The following is a 22,520-nucleotide window of genomic DNA, read 5'->3' as shown; positions in this document are numbered from 1 at the left end:
CACATTGTGTCTTGTTTACACCATACGATGCCCGGATGAGAATCAAGCTGTGTACCCATGTAAGCGGTTTTTCCGCTTTTAAGCGTTTTTTACCAGCAGAAACGCTTAAATAACGCTTACAAGAAGCTTCCCGTTCATTTTAATGAATTCCGCACTTTTTGTGCATATTGATGTTTTTTTTTCCACAAAAAAACGCATCGCGGTAAAAAAACGCAGCATGCTCATTAATTTTGTGGAAAAATCCGCATTTCTAACTATATTCTATGAGGAGGATGCTCCTGTCAAAAACGCATAAAAATCGCACAAAAAAAACGCGCGTTTTTCCTGGGAAGGAGTCCGTTTTTTCTGCATACGTGGGTGCATAGCCTAAGGATCTTTTATGCAGCATAAAAAAAAACATTTCACCAGACAAATTGTGAGTTTTTCTCCTTTCATCAGGTGGTCGGCAGCCTGTTTAGACAGGCTTTCTAATAGACATTGTGGAAAAGAGAACTCAAAATTTGATTAAAGGGAATCTGTCACTACCCTGGACGTATATGACCTATTAACCCCCTTTCCGACATCGGGCACAATAGTACGCCGATGTCGGACACCCTCCCTTTGAGGTTAACAGCCACAAGTGGAATTGTGATCCACCCGCGGCTGTTAACCCGTTAAATGCTGCTGTCAAACTCTGACAGTGGCATTTAACTCTGGCTTCCGGCAAGCACGCTGGAAATCCTGCCCATTGGTGACCCCCGTCATGTGATCGCGGGTCACTGATGGGTTGGCATGACAACTAGAGGTCTCCTGCAAACCTCTATGGTTGTCATAGCCGGATTGCTTAGAGCACCACCCAGTGGTCAGCGCTCATAGCAGGTGAGTAATTCTGCTACATACAGGCGATCTGATCATCGCCTGTATGTAGCAGAGCCGATCGGAAAAGTGAAGCTTCTAGTCTCCCATGGAGACTATTGAAGCATGCATGAAGAAAAAAAAAAAAAAAAAATATAAGAAAAACTTTTTTCAAGATCTCAATCTACACATGTGCCACATTTTCCTGGAGACCAATGCATTACAGCAATGGAAGTGTGAGGGCTCCGGGCTTTCACAAAATGTTGGCGGAGCCCCCGTACCACCGAGCATCTCCAAAACTGCCGCGCACCAGCCTGGGATGGATGTGTGGGGGCTCCGGGATTTCACAAAATGTCTGCAGAGTCCCTGCACCACCGAGCATCAGCAAAACTGTCACGCATCAGCATGGGATGAGACTCCTGGTAAGTACATTCGGACTATAAAATGCACCCCCACATTTTTGGGGAAAAAAGTGCTTCTTATAGTCAGAAAAATACAGTATATAATGAGGATGTTCGCGAGCAGCAATGTATGTGATTTGTCTGAAGGAGGGGAGAGAAGTCAGCACTGATTGTTATGTCATGTGACCCCTGCGGCCAATGCTACGGGGTTCCCAGGAGAGCCAGTGCCGATTCCGCTGGACCGGCGTTGGAGGAGAGTACAAGTATTATTTTATAAGGTGTTGTCAGAGTTGTAGACATTTGCTAAAATAGTAGTCGGCTCATTGAGTTAGCTACAGAAGCTGAAACAGGTCCTCAGGGTGACTGCTTTTACAGTACATTTAGGGTATATGCACAAGTTGAGGATTTGTCTTCGGATCCGCAGCAGTTTTCTAAGGGATGTACAGTACCATGTTATCCTATGGAAAACAAACCGCTGTGCACATGCTGCGGAAAAATCTGGATTCCGCAGTGTTTTTACACCTATTCCATTCTAGGAATCTGCAGGTGTAAAAACGCACTAAATGCGCAGGTAAAACGCAGGCATTTTGACCTCCGGATTCTAAGCGGAAAAATCCGCAGACGAATCCGCAACGTGTACACATACCCTTATTCTATTAGATGTGATAATTTATGTGGCCAGTAGATGTCACTGCAGAACTTATTTTAGGATGTTCCGAGGTTGCAGGTTTAAATCTAGCTTCACACTAGCGATTGGCAGGGCTGCGAATGGCAGCCTACTTCCTTTTTTCTTCCTCTGTTAAGCCCTGCCCACTGCCGCACCTCTTCCTCCAGCTCCGCCTACGTCCCCTATCTTTAACATTGGGGAACGCAGGCCACGTGGATGTATGCTGATGCATCTGCATGCGCCGTTTTGACGGGCCCGCCGAGCGCAACAAAGTGCAACTTGTTGCGTTTAGTGCAGCTCGGCGCAGCGTCAAAACGACGCATGCGGATGCGTCAGCATACATCCACGTGGCCTCTGTACCCAATGTTAAAGATAGGGTACGCAGGCAGAGCTGAAGAGATGCAGCAGTGGGCGGGGCTTAACGGAGGAAGAAAGAAGGAAGTAGGCTGCCATCTGCAGCGCTACACAACATTAGTGTGAAGCTAGCCTTATGTGATTGCCGCTAGATGTTCTCAGTGTGGTTGTTTTTAATCGGCTCTAAAACTTACCGTATTTCCAGAAATAAAAACGTCCAAAGCATTTACTCTAAGACAGGGCATATCAGCGTTTTGGACGCAGTGTATTTTGGCTCCCTCAAAAAAGCTGCATTCCAGTCACGCAGTTACTTAGCGAACTATAACGCATCTAATGATTGGCTATGGGGGAAACTATGCAGGGAAGACTAGCGTCTCCGCTGTCAAAATTAACATGCTGTGGCTTGTACATCCACACAGCGGGTGAGTTTACGCAGTGGGCACAGGATTTCTATGAATCACATCCACTATGCTTCTAAAGTAGAAACACAAATGTGTTGTGTCCAAAACGCTGCTATTCCTGATCGTGTGCACGCAGTTTAAATAGACAAAAAAGGGTGGCAGACTAAGAGTCAGCTATACATGTACCATACTTCTCACAAAATTAGAATATCATCAAAAAGTTAATTTCAGTTCTTCAATACAAAAAGTGAAACTCATATACAGAGTCATTACAAACCGAGTGATCTATTTCATATGTTTATTTCTGTTAATGTTGATGATTATGGAATACAGCCAATGAAAAACACAAAAGTCATTATTCCAGTAAATTAGAATACTTTATAACAGCAGCTTGAAAAATTATTTTAAAATCCAAAATGTTGGTCTACTGAAATGTATGTTCAGTAAATGCACTCAATACTTGGTCGGGGCTTCTTTTGCATCAGTTACTGCATCAATGTGGCGTGGCATGGAGGCGATCAGCATGTGACACTGCTGAGGTGTTCAAAAAGCATTAAATAGATCACTCTGTCTGTTATGACTCTATATAATATACGAGTTTCATTTTTTGTATTGTAGAACTAAAATAATTAATTTTGTGAGAGTTTCTAATTTTGTGGGAAGCACCTGTATATGATCCAAAAGATACATTATTCAAAGAGTAGCCATCAAGCAATATCTAACCGCATATAAATGGCTTAAAGCAACGCCAAAGACGTATCAGCAGAAGGGAGGACACAAGGGGTTAATGCTTAACTCCTTTCCGACATCGGGTGTACATTTACACCAATGTCGGACTTCCTCCCTTTGATATGGGCTCCAGCGGTGAGCCCACATATTTCCCGGGACATGTCTGCTGTTTTGAACAGCTGACATGTGCCCGCAATAGCCGCGGGTGGAATTACGATTCACCCGCGGCTATTAACCTGACAGTGGCATTTAACAAGCGCTTCCAGCAATCACGCCAGAAATACGCACACCGGTGACCAGTGTCTTGTGATCGCAGGTCACCGGTGTGTCGGCATGATGATCGGAGGTTTCCTGGAGACCTCTATGGTTGTCAGTGCCGGATTGCTAAGAGCGCCACCCAGTGATCAGCGCTCATAGCAAGTGAGCAATTCTACTACATAGAGGTGATCTGACCATCGCCTCTATGTAGCAAAGCCGATCAGGTTGTGGCAGCGTCTAGACTCCCATGGAGACTCTTGAAGAATGCAGAAGTTAAAAAAAAGTGTTTAAAAATATAAAAGTTCAAATCACCCCCCTTTCGCCCCATTCAAAATAAAACAATAAAAATAAACACACACATTCAATATCGCCGCGTTCAGAATCGCCTGATCAATAAAAAAAAAAAAAAAAAAAAAGGATTAACCTGATCGCTAAACGGCGTAGTGAGAAAAAAAGTCAAAATGCCAGAATTACATTTTTTTGGACTCCGTTACATTGCATTAAAATGCAATAACGGGCGATCAAAAGATCGTATCTGCACCGAAATGGCATCATTAAAAAATGTCAGCCTGGCACACAAAAAATAAGGTCTCACCTAACCCAAGATCACGGAAAATGGAGACGCTACGGGCATCATAAAATTTCTCAATTTTTTTTTTTTTTTTTAGTAAAGTTTGTAATTTTTCTTTACCACTTACATAAAAAAGAACCTAGACATGTTTGGTGTCTATGAACTTGTAATGACCCAGAGAATCATAATTGCAGGTCAGTTTTAGCATTTTGTTAACCTAGTACAAAAGCCAAAACAAAAAAGTGTGGGATTGCACTTTTTTTGCAATTTCACCGCATTTGGAATTTTTTTTCCCCGTTTTCTAGTACACGACATGGTAAAACCAATGGTGTCGTTTAAAAGTACAACACATCCCGCAAAAAATAAGCCCTCACATGGCCATATTGACGGAAAAATAAAAAAAGTTATGGCTCTGGGAAGGAGGGGAGCGAAAAAAGCTCTGGGGGTTAAATTGGAAACTCTATTGAAATACTGTAGATTATCCAAGTGAAAAACTTATAAAATAGTTTAAAAACAGAGGAAAGGTTGTATAATAAGGTGAATCCCTGGTCTGGATCTCCCTCTGATGAAACATTATACTTAGATTGGGAAGCGCGCATTGGGGGACCTCTTTGAGGTGGTTCTGATCATTGGCACTTCGGGTATGAACCCATGACATCCATGTTGGTCTTTCCCTCTGGTAGCTGAAGCACTCTTAGCACTTTAAACATAACACCCTTCACAGACGCCATGTAGAGGAGAGGATTACACCATATTGGTGCTTGTTTATGTGCAGTACTGAGATTGTGGTATATACTACTGTAGTCACGCTTGTAGCTATGTATATCTGTACACGATTTATAGCCATCAGTGGATACGATGCACCTTATACCAACTTTCCTGTTTTTTTTAAAAAAAAAAATTGTTTTCTATATTTTTCACTTGGATAATCTACAGTATTGATTCTGCTAAGAGAGTAAGCCTGAAAAGTAGATCGAAAAGTACAATGATGCGGAACTATGATACCAGTCTTATTGCCATCTAGAACTTTCGCTTCACTAAAGCCCTAATCACAACATCCATTCCCCTAGCAGACTAAAGCACCACTGACCCAGCAGCTCCAAATGTAACCACGCTCCGCATCTGTGCTGCCATATTACAGCACATAAGTCACCCAAACCAGGTGAATCATTTCACATCAAAGAACATCTAATGTGCCAAAGGAGGTATGTTATATGCCTGCTAGATCGTCCATGTCAACGACAGTACGTTGGCAGGATTCTAAAAATGCTACATGGCAGACTAGATAAACATCATACACCCATCGATCATACGTGTGCATACAATAGATCTGAGATCCTGAAAAACAAAGTAAGTCTTCAGGATGGTTAAACTCTGCACTTTATAACCACAAGGACGAAACACAACCCGAGGTCATTCCATAGTTCAATCACATGGATAAGGATTGAAGGATTTATTGCATCAAATCAGCTAAAAGGACTATGCCGAGGACCTCTAGTGGCAGGAATGCTGGAACTACACCTGTCGAACACCCCATTATATGGACTCCTCCATACCCAGCTCATCCATCAGTCACCATCATTTGGACACAGCAAGGACAATAATGCTCATCGTTCAAAATCATAATGCCTTCTTATACTGTGCATCCCGTTTAACAAGTAACTATTGGTAAAACTATATATCGTCCAGATGATCATTTATAATTTAGACTTTAATTTTTTACACTTCCATTTAGTCATGCTCTGCAAGAGCAGTATTATTTAAATGGAATGTATCATAAAAAAAGTATTGTTTAAATTTTTTGAATTTTTTTTTTTAAATAATTGTACTATATATGAGAAATTTAAAAAGGTTTGGGATTTTTAACTTGAACATTAAGGGCAGCAGCTGCTGACATCTGACATGAAAATTTAGTATAATGCAAGTGAATACGAATCAGTGTCTCGCGCCACTCCGGCTCCTAATCTGGGAGTTTGCTAAAGGTGGGGAGGTAAGAGGGGGGATAAAGATTTGGATCATAGTGTAGGGTCATTTTGCTGGTGACTAAAATGTGAGAGTGACATGTAGACAGTGTAATACAGGACTGTTGGCTGGGGGCGGATTTAGCCTTTTCTAGCAGAGACAGACACTGAAATGGTGTCTCCCCACAGTGCAATAAAAGCATGCAGTAAAGCAATTTCTTATTTTAAATGGAGTGCATTGTATGGTAATAATGACCTGATAAGCAAGGCTGTGGAGTCAGTAAGCCAAACCTCCAACTCCTCAATTTCCATGACTCCAACTCCATAGCCCTGCCTCACTACTGAGCATGCACATAAAGTGCAGCACAGATTTATCTCACCTGAAAGCAGAGATCCTTAGATCAGGAAAGGAACACAGACATTTATAGGATAATTCATAACTTCTTACCAAATTCTTATGAAAACATTTCATTTACAGCCCATCCTGCATTGCAATACTGTGTGTGTGTGTGTGTGTGTATATATATATATATATACACACACACACACATATATATATATTGATGCAGTGACCCCTGTGACAGCTAGGGGGGCGCTGTATGGGCTCCCCAGGACATGCATGCAGGCGTTTCCTTTATTGTGATGGGGAAAGGGTGAGCGGTAGGATTGTAAATCGCCGATATGTATCACAAGGGTGGGTGCCTTGTGATGGAAGCTGGAACGTGTATTGATCAGCAGAGTAACTGCTGAGGGTTTGTTAGTGTGTATCAGGAAAGCTTCCAGGTGACTTGGTGAGATGGGTGAACCAGTCACCTTTCCAACCCACCCAGGGGCATGTGTCTGAACGCCTAATGTAAAGCATGTATGTGTGTGGCTGTGTGTGGAATAGGACCTGTAGTGAGGTCATGACCATGTGATCCATACCTCACCTGTGGGTGTGGTTATGTACCATATAATGTGCCTGAGGACTGGTCACATGGAGAGTGTGTACCTTAATGGTTCAGGGTGCAAGGTCCTGGAGGGTCAGTGTTGGGAGAAGGATCGGATCCTTGGACCTGGTGAGGCGTGAGTGTTGGACGGTCTCAGGAGAGGACGGACGTCCTGGAAAGCACCCGCTGAGGCCCTGGACCTGGTGGCCGGTGTGTTGGGAGACCCTGGGAGGAGGGTTGGATCCCTGAATAGCACCCGGTGAGGCCTGTGTGTTGGACGGTTCCAAAGTGGGGACGGACGTCCTGAATAGCACACAGACAGGCCACGTGTGTTTGCAGAGTCAGTGACGGCACTGCATTGGGGGAGCTACTGTCCGTCTGTGGATCTGGACTGTCAGGTGGCCTGGTGAGCGAGGCGTTGTCCGGGATGGTGATCCCAGTTCAGCAGCTTCCCTAGGAGAGAGAGTACTGACGATTCCATGTGCGGAGCAGGAGCTCCTAAGAGGTATCCCCGGACAGGGGGGGAAATAACAGTTGGTGCTTTTGAGGTTCTATGAACATTAATGAACTGTTTGGCGTGCGGTCGCCCACGATCACTGGACAGAGAGGTCCAGCATGCTTAGGGACTGCAAGGAAAAGCCATAACCTGTAAATGATCTGGACGATGTGTTAAGCCTGTGAAGTGTAACATGTCTTACAGCGGTTTATGATGCTTGAATAAACAAAAATGGACTGTTTATGTGAAAAAAACCTGTCCCTGACCCTATTAATCTGCTGCCAAGTGAGTGTCCCCCAACACTAACAATAAGCTACTTTACTATATATATATATATATATATATATATATATAGAGAGAGAGAGAGAGCGCTGTGTGTGTCAAGCCACGTCCACTTCACAAAAGCCCCACCAACTCCATAGCCAATGGAGAGTGGCGGTGGATTGGAAGGGGCCGGGACTGACCATGGGGGTATTTCGGGTGACAGTTGACATAGGAATGGTGGATTTGGTGCTCGGGCGGTGGAGGACAGAGTGGGAGTCGGGCACAGGTGATCATCGCACAGGGGGGCCGTTGAGGGGGCAGTGGGAGCTCCAAGGCAGGAGGCAGCAGCCGCAGACAGGAGGGAATGGGGGCACAGACCACTTCTCCGTGTCCTCCCCCTCTCACAAAGCGCAGGTAATCACCGCACAGGGGGCCATAGAGAGGGCAGCAGGAGCTCCGAGGGAGGAGGCAGCAGCCGCGGACGGGAGCGCAGACCACTTCTCTGCATCCTCCCTCTCTCACCGAACGCACTCTCCCCATGTCCTCACATGACTCCGCTGCCCTCAGCCTGTCACAGCCCTGTCATGGGCTCTCATTCTCTTCTACCCCTGATGAAGTCACGACGGTGACAATACGCGTCGGGTTAAGGGAGCGATACTATGCCCCTCCATACTAATCTATGCATAATGGCTACCTATACTGAATGACTGACTATCTCCTATTTCAGCTTGCTGGGGTGGTAAAGTATTCTAGGAAGGGTTGCTAATTTTATTGCTACTGGCGCTATTTTTTAGCCTTTGGTACCGTATATTGATTTATTTATTGGATACTGGTTGGTGTTCCAACCTCCACCCTAATGGACTGTTATTTGGTGCCTTAACCCTATCCCCACTAGCCATAGCTGTGATTCTTTGCTTCAGCAATTTTGTACACTTTATCTGCATATTATCATCGGCTGCAGCAAGGAATTTAGGCTCACACTCTGGTGCAAAAATACTCTGCAGTTTATTTGTATAGGTCATTTTATTGTATTTCTTGTGTATATAAATCATATTTACAACTAGGAATTTCTCCTGTACTTTAACACAAGACCTCTTCTTATTATAATGGTATATATTGCGGACATGCTGCATGTGACATTCTGTGCATAATTAGTGGATTTTGTATAGGGCTTGTGTTCGCTCCCATATATACAGCTTATGGTTATTAACCACTGTATATTTTAAATGTTTTTAGCATCTTTTTGTGCTTTGTGTGTTCTAAGAATTAAATTTGTGATTGTTTTCATGGTGATCCCTGCTGTTTGTGTATGTCTTCTTTGCCTCTGGTTGTGTACTATTTAATTAAGACATACGGTGGTTGGATCCCTCTCCATTGGTTTGACTTCTTGATGGTGCCCTCCGTGTTTCTGTAATACAACAGCTCTGTCATGGCTGGCACGCAAGCTGGGCTCACAATACATGGGGGGGGGGGGGTGTCTCAACACAGAAGGGGTCTCACACTGCAAGGGAAGGGTGCATAAAATACGCGGGGGGGGGGGGGGGTTTCTCGCAATACACAGGGGTTTTCACACTGCAAGGGAAGGGGTACTCAAAATACACAGGGGGTCTCACACTGCACAGGGGGTGTATGCCCGGCTAGTGTATTCTATATTTTAGGAGTCGGTCTATTTTATTCCGACTCCACAACTCTGATGGTAACAGGATTCTCCTGGTCAATGTGATGCTGGTAATACCAAACTTGTACAGATTTTTATTTTTTATTGTAAAAATTTATATAATACTCAGAAATGTGTAAAAATAAATGTGGTAAATAGCAGCTTTGTGGCAATTTCTCATGTACAGCACCATGGAATCAATGGTGCTATATAAATAATAATAATAATAATATGTTCCAAAACCTATGGAGTTTTTATTTTTCCATCAATTGAGCTCACCTCGCCCCCTATCTGTCAGAGTCCCTCAAGGTTCAGTCCTAGGGCCCCTGTGCTTCTCCATTTACACCTTCGGCCTCGGACAGCTCATAGAATCTCAAGACTTTCAGCATCATCTCTATGCTGATGACACACAGATCTACAGTACATTTCTGGACCAGATATCACCTCCCTACTAAACAGAATCCCACAATGTCTGTCTGCAATTTGATCCTTGGGCTATGTGCACATGCTGCGGTTTAACTGCAGCACTTCTGCAGACAGTGTACAGTAGCATGTTATCCTATGGGATTTACATTCTGCTGTGCATATGCTGCAGATTTTTAACTGCGGAAAAGCTGCGGTTTTAAATCCGCAGAAAGAATTGACATGTCAATTCTTTCTGCGTATTCTGCTGCGGTTTGCCACCTATTCCATTGTCCAGGTGGCAAACCGCAGGCCAATCCGCAGGTAAAACCGCAGGTCATTTTACCTGCGGTTCCGCATATAAAAATCCGCAGACCAATCCGCAGCGTGTGCACATAGCCTTATTTCTAAAACTTAATATAGATAAACCAGAATTCATCATCTTTCCCCCATCTTACTCGACCCCCCCCCCCAAACGAACCTATCAACTAAAATAAATGGCTGCTCACTCACCCCAGTCTCACAAGCTCGCTGCCTCGGTTTAATTCTTCACTGATCTCTACTTCAAGCCACATAACCAAGCCCTTTCCACTTCCTGCAGACTTCAACTTCAAAACCCCAAGCATGGCATACAAAGCCATCCACAACCTGTGTCCTTCATAAACTGTGACCTTGTCTCCGGGTACTTACCTGCACGCAACCTCCGATCCTCACAAGACCTCCTTCTCGACTCCCATCTTATCTCCTCTTCCCACAATGCCATACCAGATTTCTCCTGCGCATCACCCCTACTCTGGAACTCTCTACCACAGCATATCAGAAACTCGCCTACCGTGGAAACCTTCAAAAAGAACCTGAAGATAAAACGATTTAAGCTCCCACTACCCTTGCCTTAGTTGATTGCAGATTAGGAAGACCGCCTAGTCGTTCCCTTTTCCTCTTACATGGAGAGGTCAAAGAAAGTAGATGACCCTCCGCTAGTTGGAATAAGCAATCTTCCACCTCCTTCAAGGGTTTGGATCTGGTTTTCCCCCCGTGATTTATGTACGCCACTGACACGTGACTGAGAAGATTCCGACATGATGACCCTGTAGGGATACCTTGTTTCCTTACTGCACGCCCTACTGCTAGTAATTCTTTTGAGTATGATGGAAGTGTCTTGTTCCCTGTCCAGACCCCCTGGACCATTATATCCATTAGATGAGCTCCCCCACCCCCTGGAACTAGCATCTGTGATGACCACCTGCATAACTTTATTTACCCAGGGAACCCCTTTGGACAAATTTTATACATTAGCCACCAATGGAGGAACTGCATTTTCCTTAGGGTTAACATCATTCTCCCTTCCAAGAGCCCCTTAAGTGAAATCTCGCTCTCCAAAACATCCCATTGCAAGACTCTGGAATGGAAGTTGGCCTTCAGGACAGCAGAATTGCACAAGGTCAAAATAACTTCGGAGGGACATTGCGCTTCTAACGGACATGGCGTGGACTTAAAGGCTTCTGAAATAGGATGCTCTCTATTTTGTTTTCTGGGAGATAACACTTCTGCACCCTGAGGTATTTTTGGTGATCCAGGTGTATGGGCACATGACAGTATAAGCATCTTTCAGATCCAAGACTACCATGAAGCAATCTGGGAAGAGCATCTTTATTGTTGGCTTAATATGTTACAATTTGAATGATAGAATTTGCAAGAATTTATTTAGGCCTTTCAGATTATAGCCCTAAAAAGAATTGTCTGGCTTTTTTTTTTTATTAGCGAGGAGTCAAAGCACTTTCCCCCATTGGAACTTCCAGGAGGACTGCCTTCAAAATCAGATCCAAGACTTCAGCTTCTAGGTCCCATCGCTTTCTCGACGAAGACCGAGGGGAATCAAAATGAACTTCCTTTGTGGGATTGGCTGGAATTATAACTTTAATCCAGATCTTATCAGAATAAGAATCCAGCTGCTATCAGCTATTCTTTCCCAGGCAGGGAAGAAGGTGGAAAGCCTTCCCCCACCTGAGACAGGAGTCATTGGCCTGGTTTTTTGGCAGCCTGTGAGGAGATTCCAAAACGTGAAGCCTCTAGATTTACTTTCAGTCCTCCCATCCATCCTGCTCCCTGGAGGGTTTCCTTTGGTTAACCTTCTCTTCCAGAGAAAATCGCTTGTAGGCTGGGACAGATAATTAGGGAATCCCTTCTTAATATTGCTTTGAATGAAATTCTGGAGAAAGATGGCAGCGTTAAACAGATATATTCTCTTTCACATGGAATGGCACACAGCCTTGCTCTCACCTGAATATCTCCTGGCCAGCACTTCAACCACAAAGCCCTAATAGGCATGTCTGAAAGGGCTGCCGAGCTTTCCACGAATCGTCAGCTGAGGCATCCAATAGAAAAGCTGCTGCTGCACCTCCTCCTCGCATAAGCAGGATAGTGGCCAAAATATTGTCCCTTGACACCTTGTCCTTCAACTAGGCTTCTAGATGATGCAGCTAGATTAAAGATCTAGCTGTACAAGTTGTTGCCACTGCAGGTTTTAGGGCTCCGGTTGACGACTCCCACATACCTCTGAAAATATCTAATTTCTATAGAGGGGATCTTTCAGTATCCCCATGTCAAAGAAGAGTGAAGATTTCTAAGAAGCTTTTTTTTTTTTTTTACAGCCACAACGAGTTTTCGGGCTTTATCCCAGCTAGAAAAGAAAGGCTTATCAAAAGGATATTTCCTCTTTAATGACGGGGGAAGAGAACCTCTCTTGTCTTTCCATTCCTTCTGGACTAGTGCCTGGATCTTTTCATTTAATGGAAATGTCCTAGGTTCTTTTAATCTAAGCCCCCCAAACAATGTCTTGCACCGACCTCTCTGGTTTGGAATCCACTATCCCCATCGTGGCTCTCACAGCTTTTTAGTTTATCAGTCTTTTCCATAGGGAAACAGACGCCCTGTGTTGCCGTCTGAAGAGGCTAATGAGCAGGAATCAGAGGAATCGTCATCGCTATCTGATTTACTAGCGTCTGACACTGGGGATAACTGCATAGCCCTTCTATCCTTTCTTTTATGAAGCCCTTTTTGAGAGAAGGACCTTAGGCATTGTTTGACTTCTGCCCCGATGATGGATATCAAATCAGTGGCGAAGTTACCGTCCAGGCTGAGAACTACTGGTGAATGAGCTGCTGCGAATGCGGCGTCAGTGACTGGGAGTGACGTCGAGGTTACCTCCGGTCACAGACTCTATACCCAGCCGGGTTATTCTCACGGTGCTAGCAGGGATCTCACCGAGGTCACGGCCGTTCAGCCCGGCAGGAAACGCAGCATTAGTGACCAGTGGTAACCTCGATGAAATCACCAGCAGTCACTGACGCCGCGCTCGCAGTTCAGTTACCAGTGGTTCTCAGCCTGGACGGTCACATCTTGGCACCATCCAAGATTGAAAAACGTTTATCCCCCAGACATGGATTATGGCCTGGGACAAAACGACAGACAGGTATGGTATATTGTTTTATTTTTGGTTTATTACTGGAGAACGAGGTGTTTGGTGAGTAGAACTGTTGTTTTTAAATAAAAATGGAAAACTGTGTTTTTTTTTTATTTCTAATAAAAGACTTTATTCTGGCTGTGTTTATTTACCATGTAACTATAGGCTTAGTGATCGGTGTCTTATAGATGCTTCTCCCTTACTAATCCATGGGCTTGATGTCACCTGACAATACCAAGGTGACATGAACTCCACAAATATGAACCCCACTTGCCACCACTATAGGGCAAGTGGAAAGAGCCGGGCAAAGAGACAGAATTGGCGCATCTAACAGATGTGCCATTTCTGGGCAGCTGCAGGCTGCTATTTTTAGGCTGTGGGGGCCCCAATATCCATGGCCCCTTACCAGCCTGAGAATACCATTCCTCAGCTGTCTGCTTTAGCAAGGCTGGTTATCAAAAATACTGGGTGACCCACGCCAGGTGTTAAATTATTTATATACAGAGCAGGAGCGGCTGATGAATACTCCCATCAGCCGCTCCTGCTGTCACTGTTATTATCGGCTGCAGGTGTCAGATGATGGGAGCGGTAGTCCCATCAGCTGACCGCAGAGACCGGAGGTAAACTTTATACCTCTGATTACAGCTGAGCGCTCACCGTAGCTCTCTGGCCGGTGGGGATGATTTCACCGCCGATCAGAAGCGGTATTTGCCGCGCTGTTATGCACATAACAGCATGGCAAACACTGGATGTTCGGGCACTGTTCTAGTACCTGAATTTTTTTACCGTTCGGATGAATCCGCTGGACCCGAACATCCAGAAGTCCGGCCATCTCTAATCTCTAACCCATAAACTTGCATAGTGGATATTGATATGTGACACGAATCAAAACGGAGCACGTCTTTATACTATTTTCTTTGTGCAAACATGGTACAAAGAAAATAAAAAGTAAAAACACAGACACGTTAGCAGCACCATTGACTATAAATATGCGTTTCATCCATGAAAACCATGGATACATGCGTCAAAACCAAATGTCTGAATGAGGCCTAAAATTTAACATCATTGTGCACCTTAAACTACAAGACAATGAAAATGTCAACTAACCAGAAGGGACCTCCCCACACTTTTCATTATAGCTAAAAAGTCAGTTATCCCTCCGGATACAAGGAGATGGGGCCAGAATCAAAGCTTACACAGCAGAATTATGGCCTAAAAGCTTTGCAAAAAAAGGGAGCAAAATTTAGGTGCAATTTGGTGTCACAAAAATGTGGGCACGTTTTCACACCAGTTTCTTCCACCTCTGACAAAATAGGCAGAGCTGGGTTGGACAGGCTTGTGTGTGATTGCCGTTTGTCAAATTCATGATGAACGTTTGCTATACCACAAATCTTACTCCAGCATGGGAGAGGCGCACACAGGTGTACACCGGTCGTCCAACAGTCCTGAATCATGAAGAGGCAAGGAGCGCCTGACTCCAGCATGCTTCCTCATTAAGACGGGCATGAATGACTGTTTTGATAACTCCGGCCCATGGTGTAAAACGAATCCGTCACCAGGTTCTTGCTACCTGATCTGAGAACAGCATAATGTAAGGGGAAGAGACACCAATTCCAGTAATTTGTCCCCTATTTTATCTTAAAAAATTAAGATAGGTCATTATTATATATTTCTTTAAAGGAGTGCACCGCTCCCCTGAGCCAGCTTGCTGGAGGCAATGTTTTCCTGCAGATTGATAGTTTGGAACAGCAGAACGAGCGCACTATGGGTCCAAATTGAGCAACCTCATGTCAGCATAGGAAATGTTGCCTCTGCAGCATCAGAGAAGCTTAGGGGACTTAAGCTGACCAATTAAGCAAGCTTTAGAGCAGTACTTACAGTCATTAAAGAAGAGAGACTTCAAGCAGCATATGCTCCTTGCCAGTCACAGTGACAGTGCCCTCTGTTGCCGACTTTTCATTTCTAATTAGACTCGGTGAGGGAGCGTAATGTCACTGTGCACGGAGAAGAATTTTGCACTGCAAGAAGGGAACAGGTACTGAACATACGTCGGGATTGACAACCGATGCATCCTCAGTAGAGCACGGACTAGCCCAAGCCCCGAAACAGGTGTCAATAATCACTCTTCGTTTAAGGGTGGGGATAGAGGCTGTGGCAGTGACCACAGCCACTGACCGCAGATGACGTCTTGTTGGGTATCCCAGCAAAAAAAAAAAAAAAAAAAAAAATGTTAAACAAGAATTAATTCAATCAGTAAGGTTAGAGAGGGAAGAATATGGACTTTATAATTAAACCACATTAATAAAACTATTAAAATGGAGAGACATTTGAGATGGAAAAGCAATATTAGTCTCAGAGCACCCCTTTCACCAGTCAGCCGATGACTGTTCCTGTTGAAGCCAGATGGAATCAATATACGAGTCAGAACTCTGCAGCTCCATATATTGTTTAGTGACCCATTCATATAATTAGATGGGATGCCAAGTGTCAGACTGCCACTAATCTCATATTGATAACTTACCCTACAAAAGTCATAAATGGTAGTTCAGGACAAAACCTTTAATATCTAGCCAACCTGGATGTTGGCCACACATCCTTAAAATGCCCAATATTGGATTCAATTTTGCGGCAAGTGTAAAATAGAGAGTAAAATTGAGATAAAATGGACCCGCTTGGAAGTGTGAACAAAGCCAAAAAGGTACTCACCCTCCCAGTGTTCACGCTGCCACTGCTCTGGATATTGTCTACAGCAGTGACATGTTGACATCACACATTACGCCTGCAGCCAATTGCAGAGCTCAGCAGCATTTAGGGTCAACTTCCCCAAAAGCGGAAAACACCTTTAAATGGGCACTAATAGATATTTAGATTAAAATTTATTTGACCTTTGGACCACCCCTTTAAGGCCACGTCTGTGTTTCATGCACTAGTTCTGTCTGACTTTCAGTGACAGAGCACATACCCATTATAGGCTATGAAGCTGTTTTTTTTTGTTTTTTTTTTTTAAATCAGGATCACCGATGAAGAGAACCAAACTAATTTATTGCTCTGTGAAAAGTCACGAGCGGCAACAGGGTGCAGTCTACGATTAACATTGTAATAGGAGAGGCTTTTTGTAGCTTATTTATCAATATGGGAGAAAAATCACTGATATTAAAAACAGACACTAACCAAACACTAAAGGAACACATTTTGTTTACATGAAAAATCACAAGTCTGAAACAATCTGACATTTACAGTTACAAGATTGTGACACCACTGATAACGGACGTGTGTGTGACCACACACACAATGCAAGTCCGTTATCAGTGGTGCCACACACACACAATGCCGGTCCGTTATCAGTGGTGCCACACACACACAATGCCGGTCCGTTATCAGTGGTGCCACACACACACAATGCCGGTCCGTTATCAGTGGTGCCACACACACACAATGCCGGTCCGTTATCAGTGGTGCCACACACACACAATGCCGGTCCGTTATCAGTGGTGCCACACACACACAATGCCGGTCCGTTATCAGTGGTGCCACACACAATGCAGGTCCGTTATCAGTGGTGTCACACACAATGCAAGTCCGTTATCAGTGGTGTCACACACACACACAATGCAGGTTCGTTATCAGTGGTGTCACACACACACACAAAATGCAGGTCCGTTATCAGTGGTGCCACACACAATGCAGGTCCGTTATCAGTGGTGTCACACACACACACAATGCAGGTCCGTTATCAGCGGTGTCACACACACAATGCCGGTCCGTTATCAGTGGTGTCACACACAATGCAAGTCCGTTATCAGTGGTGTCACACACACAATGCAGGTCCGTTATCAGTGGTGTCACACACACAATGCAGGTCCGTTATCAGTGGTGTCACACACACACGTCCGTTATCAGTGGTGTCACACACACACAATGCACGTCCGTTATCAGTGGTGTCACACACACAATGCAGGTCCGTTATCAGTGGTGTCACACACACACACACACAATGCAGGTCCGTTATCAGTGGTGTCAAACACACAATGCAGGTCCGTTATCAGTGGTGTCACACACACACGTCCGTTATCAGTGGTGTCACACACACACACACACACACAATGCAGGTCCGTTATCAGTGGTGTCACACACACACACACGTCCGTTATCAGTGGTGACACACACAATGCAGGTCCGTTATCAGTGGTGTCACACACACACACACACAATGCAGGTCCGTTATCAGTGGTGTCACACACACACACACACACACGTCTGTTATCAGTGGTGTCACACACAATGCAGGTCCGTTATCAGTGGTGTCACACACACACACGTCTGTTATCAGTGGTGTCACACACAATGCAGGTCCGTTATCAGTGGTGTCACACACACAATGCAGGTCCGTTATCAGTGGTGTCACACACACAATGCAGGTCCGTTATCAGTGGTGTCACACACACACGTCCGTTATCAGTGGTGTCACACACACACACACGTCCGTTATCAGTGGTGTCACACACAATGCAGGTCCGTTATCAGTGGTGTCACACACACACAATGCAGGTCCGTTATCAGTGGTGTCACACACACACAATGCCGGTCCGTTATCAGTGGTGTCACACACACACACACAATGCCGGTCCGTTATCAGTGGTGTCACACACACACACACACAATGCCGGTCCGTTATCAGTGGTGTCACACACACACAATGCCGGTCCGTTATCAGTGGTGTCACACACACAATGCCGGTCCGTTATCAGTGGTGTCACACACACAATGCAGGTCCGTTATCAGTGGTCACACACACAATACAGGTCCGTTATCAGTGGTGTCACACACACACACGTCCGTCATCAGTGGTGTCACACACACACACACACGTCCGTCATCAGTGGTGTCACACACCATGCAGGTCCGTTATCAGTGGTGTCACACACACACACACAATGCAGGTCCGTTATCAGTGGTGTCACACACAAAATGCAGGTCCGTTATCAGTGGTGTCACACACACAATGCAGGTCCGTTATCAGTGGTGTCACACACACAATGCAGGTCCGTTATCAGTGGTGTCATACACACACAATGCCGGTCCGTTATCAGTGGTGTCACACACACGTCCGTTATCAGTGGTGTCACACACACACACACACGTCCGTTATCAGTGGTGTCACACACACAATGCAGGTCCGTTATCAGTGGTGTCATACACACACAATGCAGGTCCGTTATCAGTGGTGTCATACACACACAATGCAGGTCCGTTATCAGTGGTGTCACACACACACACGTCCGTTATCAGTGGTGTCACACACACACACACACACGTCCGTTATCAGTGGTGTCACACACACAATGCAGGTCCGTTATCAGTGGTGTCATACACACACAATGCCGGTCCGTTATCAGTGGTGTCACACACACGTCCGTTAGCAGTGGTGTCACACACACACACACGTCCGTTATCAGTGGTGTCACACACACAATGCAGGTCCGTTATCAGTGGTGTCATACACACACAATGCAGGTCCGTTATCAGTGGTGTCACACACACACACACGTCCGTTATCAGTGGTGTCACACACACACACACGTCCGTTATCAGTGGTGTCACACACACACACACACAATGCAGGTCCGTTATCAGTGGTGTCACACACACAGGTCCGTTATCAGTGGTGTCACACACACACGTCCGTTATCAGTGGTGTCACACACACACACACACACACACACACACACACACACACAATGCAGGTCCGTTATCAGTGGTGTCACACACACACACACAATGCAGGTCCGTTATCAGTGGTGTCACACACACACACAATGCAGGTCCGTTATCAGTGGTGTCACACACACAATGCCGTTATCAGTGGTGTCACACACACAATGCCGGTCCGTTATCAGTGGTGTCACACACACAATGCCGGTCCGTTATCAGTGGTGTCACACACACAATGCCGGTCCGTTATCAGTGGTGTCACACACACAATGCAGGTCCGTTATCAGTGGTGTCACACACACACGTCCGTTATCAGTGGTGTCACACACACACACACAATGCAGGTCCGTTATCAGTGGTGTCACACACACACGTCCGTTATCAGTGGTGTCACACACACGTCCGTTATCAGTGGTGTCACACACACACAATGCAGGTCCGTTATCAGTGGTGTCACACACACACAATGCAGGTCCGTTATCAGTGGTGTCACACACAATGTCGGTCCGTTATCAGTGGTGTCACACACACACACACACACACACACACAATGCAGGTCCGTTATCAGTGGTGTCACACACATACACAATGCAGGTCCGTTATCAGTGGTGTCACACACATACACAATGCAGGTCCGTTATCAGTGGTGTCACACACAAAATGCAGGTCCGTTATCAGTGGTGTCACACACAAAATGCAGGTCTGTTATCAGTGGTCACACACAAAATGCAGGTCCGTTATCAGTGGTGTCACACACAAAATGCAGGTCCGTTATCAGTGGTGTCACACACACAATGCAGGTCCGTTATCAGTGGTGTCACACACACAATGCCGGTCCGTTATCAGTGGTGTCACACACACAATGCCGGTCCGTTATCAGTGGTGTCACACACACAATGCCGGTCCGTTATCAGTGGTGTCACACACACAATGCCGGTCCGTTATCAGTGGTGTCACACACAAAATGCAGGTCTGTTATCAGTGGTGTCACACACACACACACACACACATGTCCGTTATCAGTGGTGTCACACACACAATGCAGGTCCGTTATCAGTGGTGTCACACACACACACACATCCGTTATCAGTGGTGTCACACACACAATGCAGGTCCGTTATCAGTGGTGTCACACACACACACACAATGCAAGTCCGTTATCAGTGGTGACACACACACAATGCAGGTCCGTTATCAGTGGTGACACACACACAATGCAGGTCCGTTATCAGTGGTGTCACACACACACAATGCAGGTCCGTTATCAGTGGTGTCACACACACAATGCAGGTCCGTTATCAGTGGTGTCACACACACAATGCAGGTCCGTTATCAGTGGTGTCACACACACAATGCAGGTCCGTTATCAGTGGTGTCACACACACACACACTGCAGGTCCGTTATCAGTGGTGTCACACACACAATGCAGGTCCGTTATCAGTGGTGTCACACACACACACACACACACACACACTGCAGGCCCGTTATCAGTGGTGTCACACACACAATGCAGGTCCGTTATCAGTGGTGTCACACACACAATGCAGGTCCGTTATCAGTGGTGTCACACACACAATGCAGGTCCGTTATCAGTGGTGTCACACACACAATGCAGGTCCGTTATCAGTGGTGTCACACACACAATGCAGGTCCGTTATCAGTGGTGTCACACACACAATGCAGGTCCGTTATCAGTGGTGTCACACACACAATGCAGGTCCGTTATCAGTGGTGTCACACACAAAATGCAGGTCTGTTATCAGTGGTGTCACACACATGTCCGTTATCAGTGGTGTCACACACACAATGCAGGTCCGTTATCAGTGGTGTCACACACACACACACAATGCAGGTCCGTTATCAGTGGTGTCACACACACAATGCAGGTCCGTTATCAGTGGTGTCACACACACACACACACACAATGCAGGTCCGTTATCAGTGGTGTCACACACACAATGCAGGTCCGTTATCAGTGGTGTCACACACACACACACAATGCAGGTCCGTTATCAGTGGTGTCACACACACACACAATGCAGGTCCGTTATCAGTGGTGTCACACACACACACGTCCGTTATCAGTGGTGTCACACACACACACACACACAATGCAGGTCCGTTATCAGTGGTGTCACACACACACACGTCCGTTATCAGTGGTGTCACACACACAATGCAGGTCCGTTATCAGTGGTGTCACACACACAATGCAGGTCCGTTATCAGTGGTGTCACACACACAATGCAGGTCCGTTATCAGTGGTGTCACACACACAATGCAGGTCCGTTATCAGTGGTGTCACACACACACACGTCCGTTATCAGTGGTGTCACACACACAATGCAGGTCCGTTATCAGTGGTGTCACACACACAATGCAGGTCCGTTATCAGTGGTGTCACACACACAATGCAGGTCCGTTATCAGTGGTGTCACACACACACACGTCCGTTATCAGTGGTGTCACACACACAATGCAGGTCCGTTATCAGTGGTGTCACACACACACACACACAATGCAGGTCCGTTATCAGTGGTGTCACACACACAATGCAGGTCCGTTATCAGCGGTGTCACACACACACACGTCCGTTATCAGTGGTGTCACACACACAATGCAGGTCCGTTATCAGTGGTGTCACACACACACAATGCAGGTCCGTTATCAGTGGTGTCACACACACACACGTCCGTTATCAGTGGTGTCACACACACAATGCAGGTCCGTTATCAGTGGTGTCACACACACACACACAATGCAGGTCCGTTATCAGTGGTGTCACACACACAATGCAGGTCCGTTATCAGCGGTGTCACACACACACAATGCAGGTCCGTTATCAGTGGTGTCACACACACAATGCAGGTCCGTTATCAGTGGTCACACACACGTCTAATGAAAGCCTGCTACCACCGCTCATACACATATCATGTCGCCCGCTTACCATTGGTGGCAGTGATGTGAACAGCTAGGTCAGAAGCGCGGGTTGAAATATGGTTATGGCTGCTTTCAATGAGGGTCACGCGACGATCGGGTGTTACGTCATCACATAGTCGTATGCTTCTCTAACGCTGTGCACGTCGCCTCGTCCATCTTGGTGTAGTCCAAGGAGGTCGCCATGTTGTTGGTGACTGGGGGCTGTTACTTCCTATGCTCTCTAATTGAGTCGGTAGTGGGCGGCCATTTTTATGAAGACCAGTAAAGAAAGCCGTCTTAAGTATATAAGGTTCTCATGTAATTGTGACGGTAGTGGTGGCCATTTTCTTGAAAACCATGGAGGTTGCCATGTATGTATGGCTGCACGCATAATAGAAAGGTTGCGGCAGTGGATGGATAGGAGGAGCGTCTCTGCCGTCGGTGATCCTGCCTGTACTGCACGCTAGAATGGAGTGGTCTTCCTGTCTATGAGATGACTTC

General features: G+C 45.7%; 1 protein-coding gene across 1 annotated transcript in view; it reads right to left on the bottom strand.

Annotated features, from left to right (window-relative positions):
• Nucleotides 1–22,196, bottom strand: part of LOC141100716 (histone H2A.Z-like) — a 73,125-nt gene extending 50,929 nt beyond the window's left edge. The window contains exon 1 of the mRNA XM_073589382.1: nucleotides 22,048–22,196. Coding sequence (XP_073445483.1) covers nucleotides 22,048–22,050 — 3 coding nt within the window. The 5' untranslated portion in view covers nucleotides 22,051–22,196. The remainder of the gene's footprint in view (nucleotides 1–22,047) is intronic.
• Nucleotides 22,197–22,520: the final 324 nt, after the last annotated feature.

The sequence above is a fragment of the Dendrobates tinctorius genome, unplaced genomic scaffold, assembly GCF_039654945.1.
Source record: "Dendrobates tinctorius isolate UK_male_01 unplaced genomic scaffold, ASM3965494v1 ptg000011l, whole genome shotgun sequence".
NCBI lineage: Eukaryota > Metazoa > Chordata > Amphibia > Anura > Dendrobatidae > Dendrobates > Dendrobates tinctorius.
The sequence above is the reverse complement of the archived record's forward strand: the minus strand, read 5'-3'. Positions and strand labels throughout refer to the sequence as shown.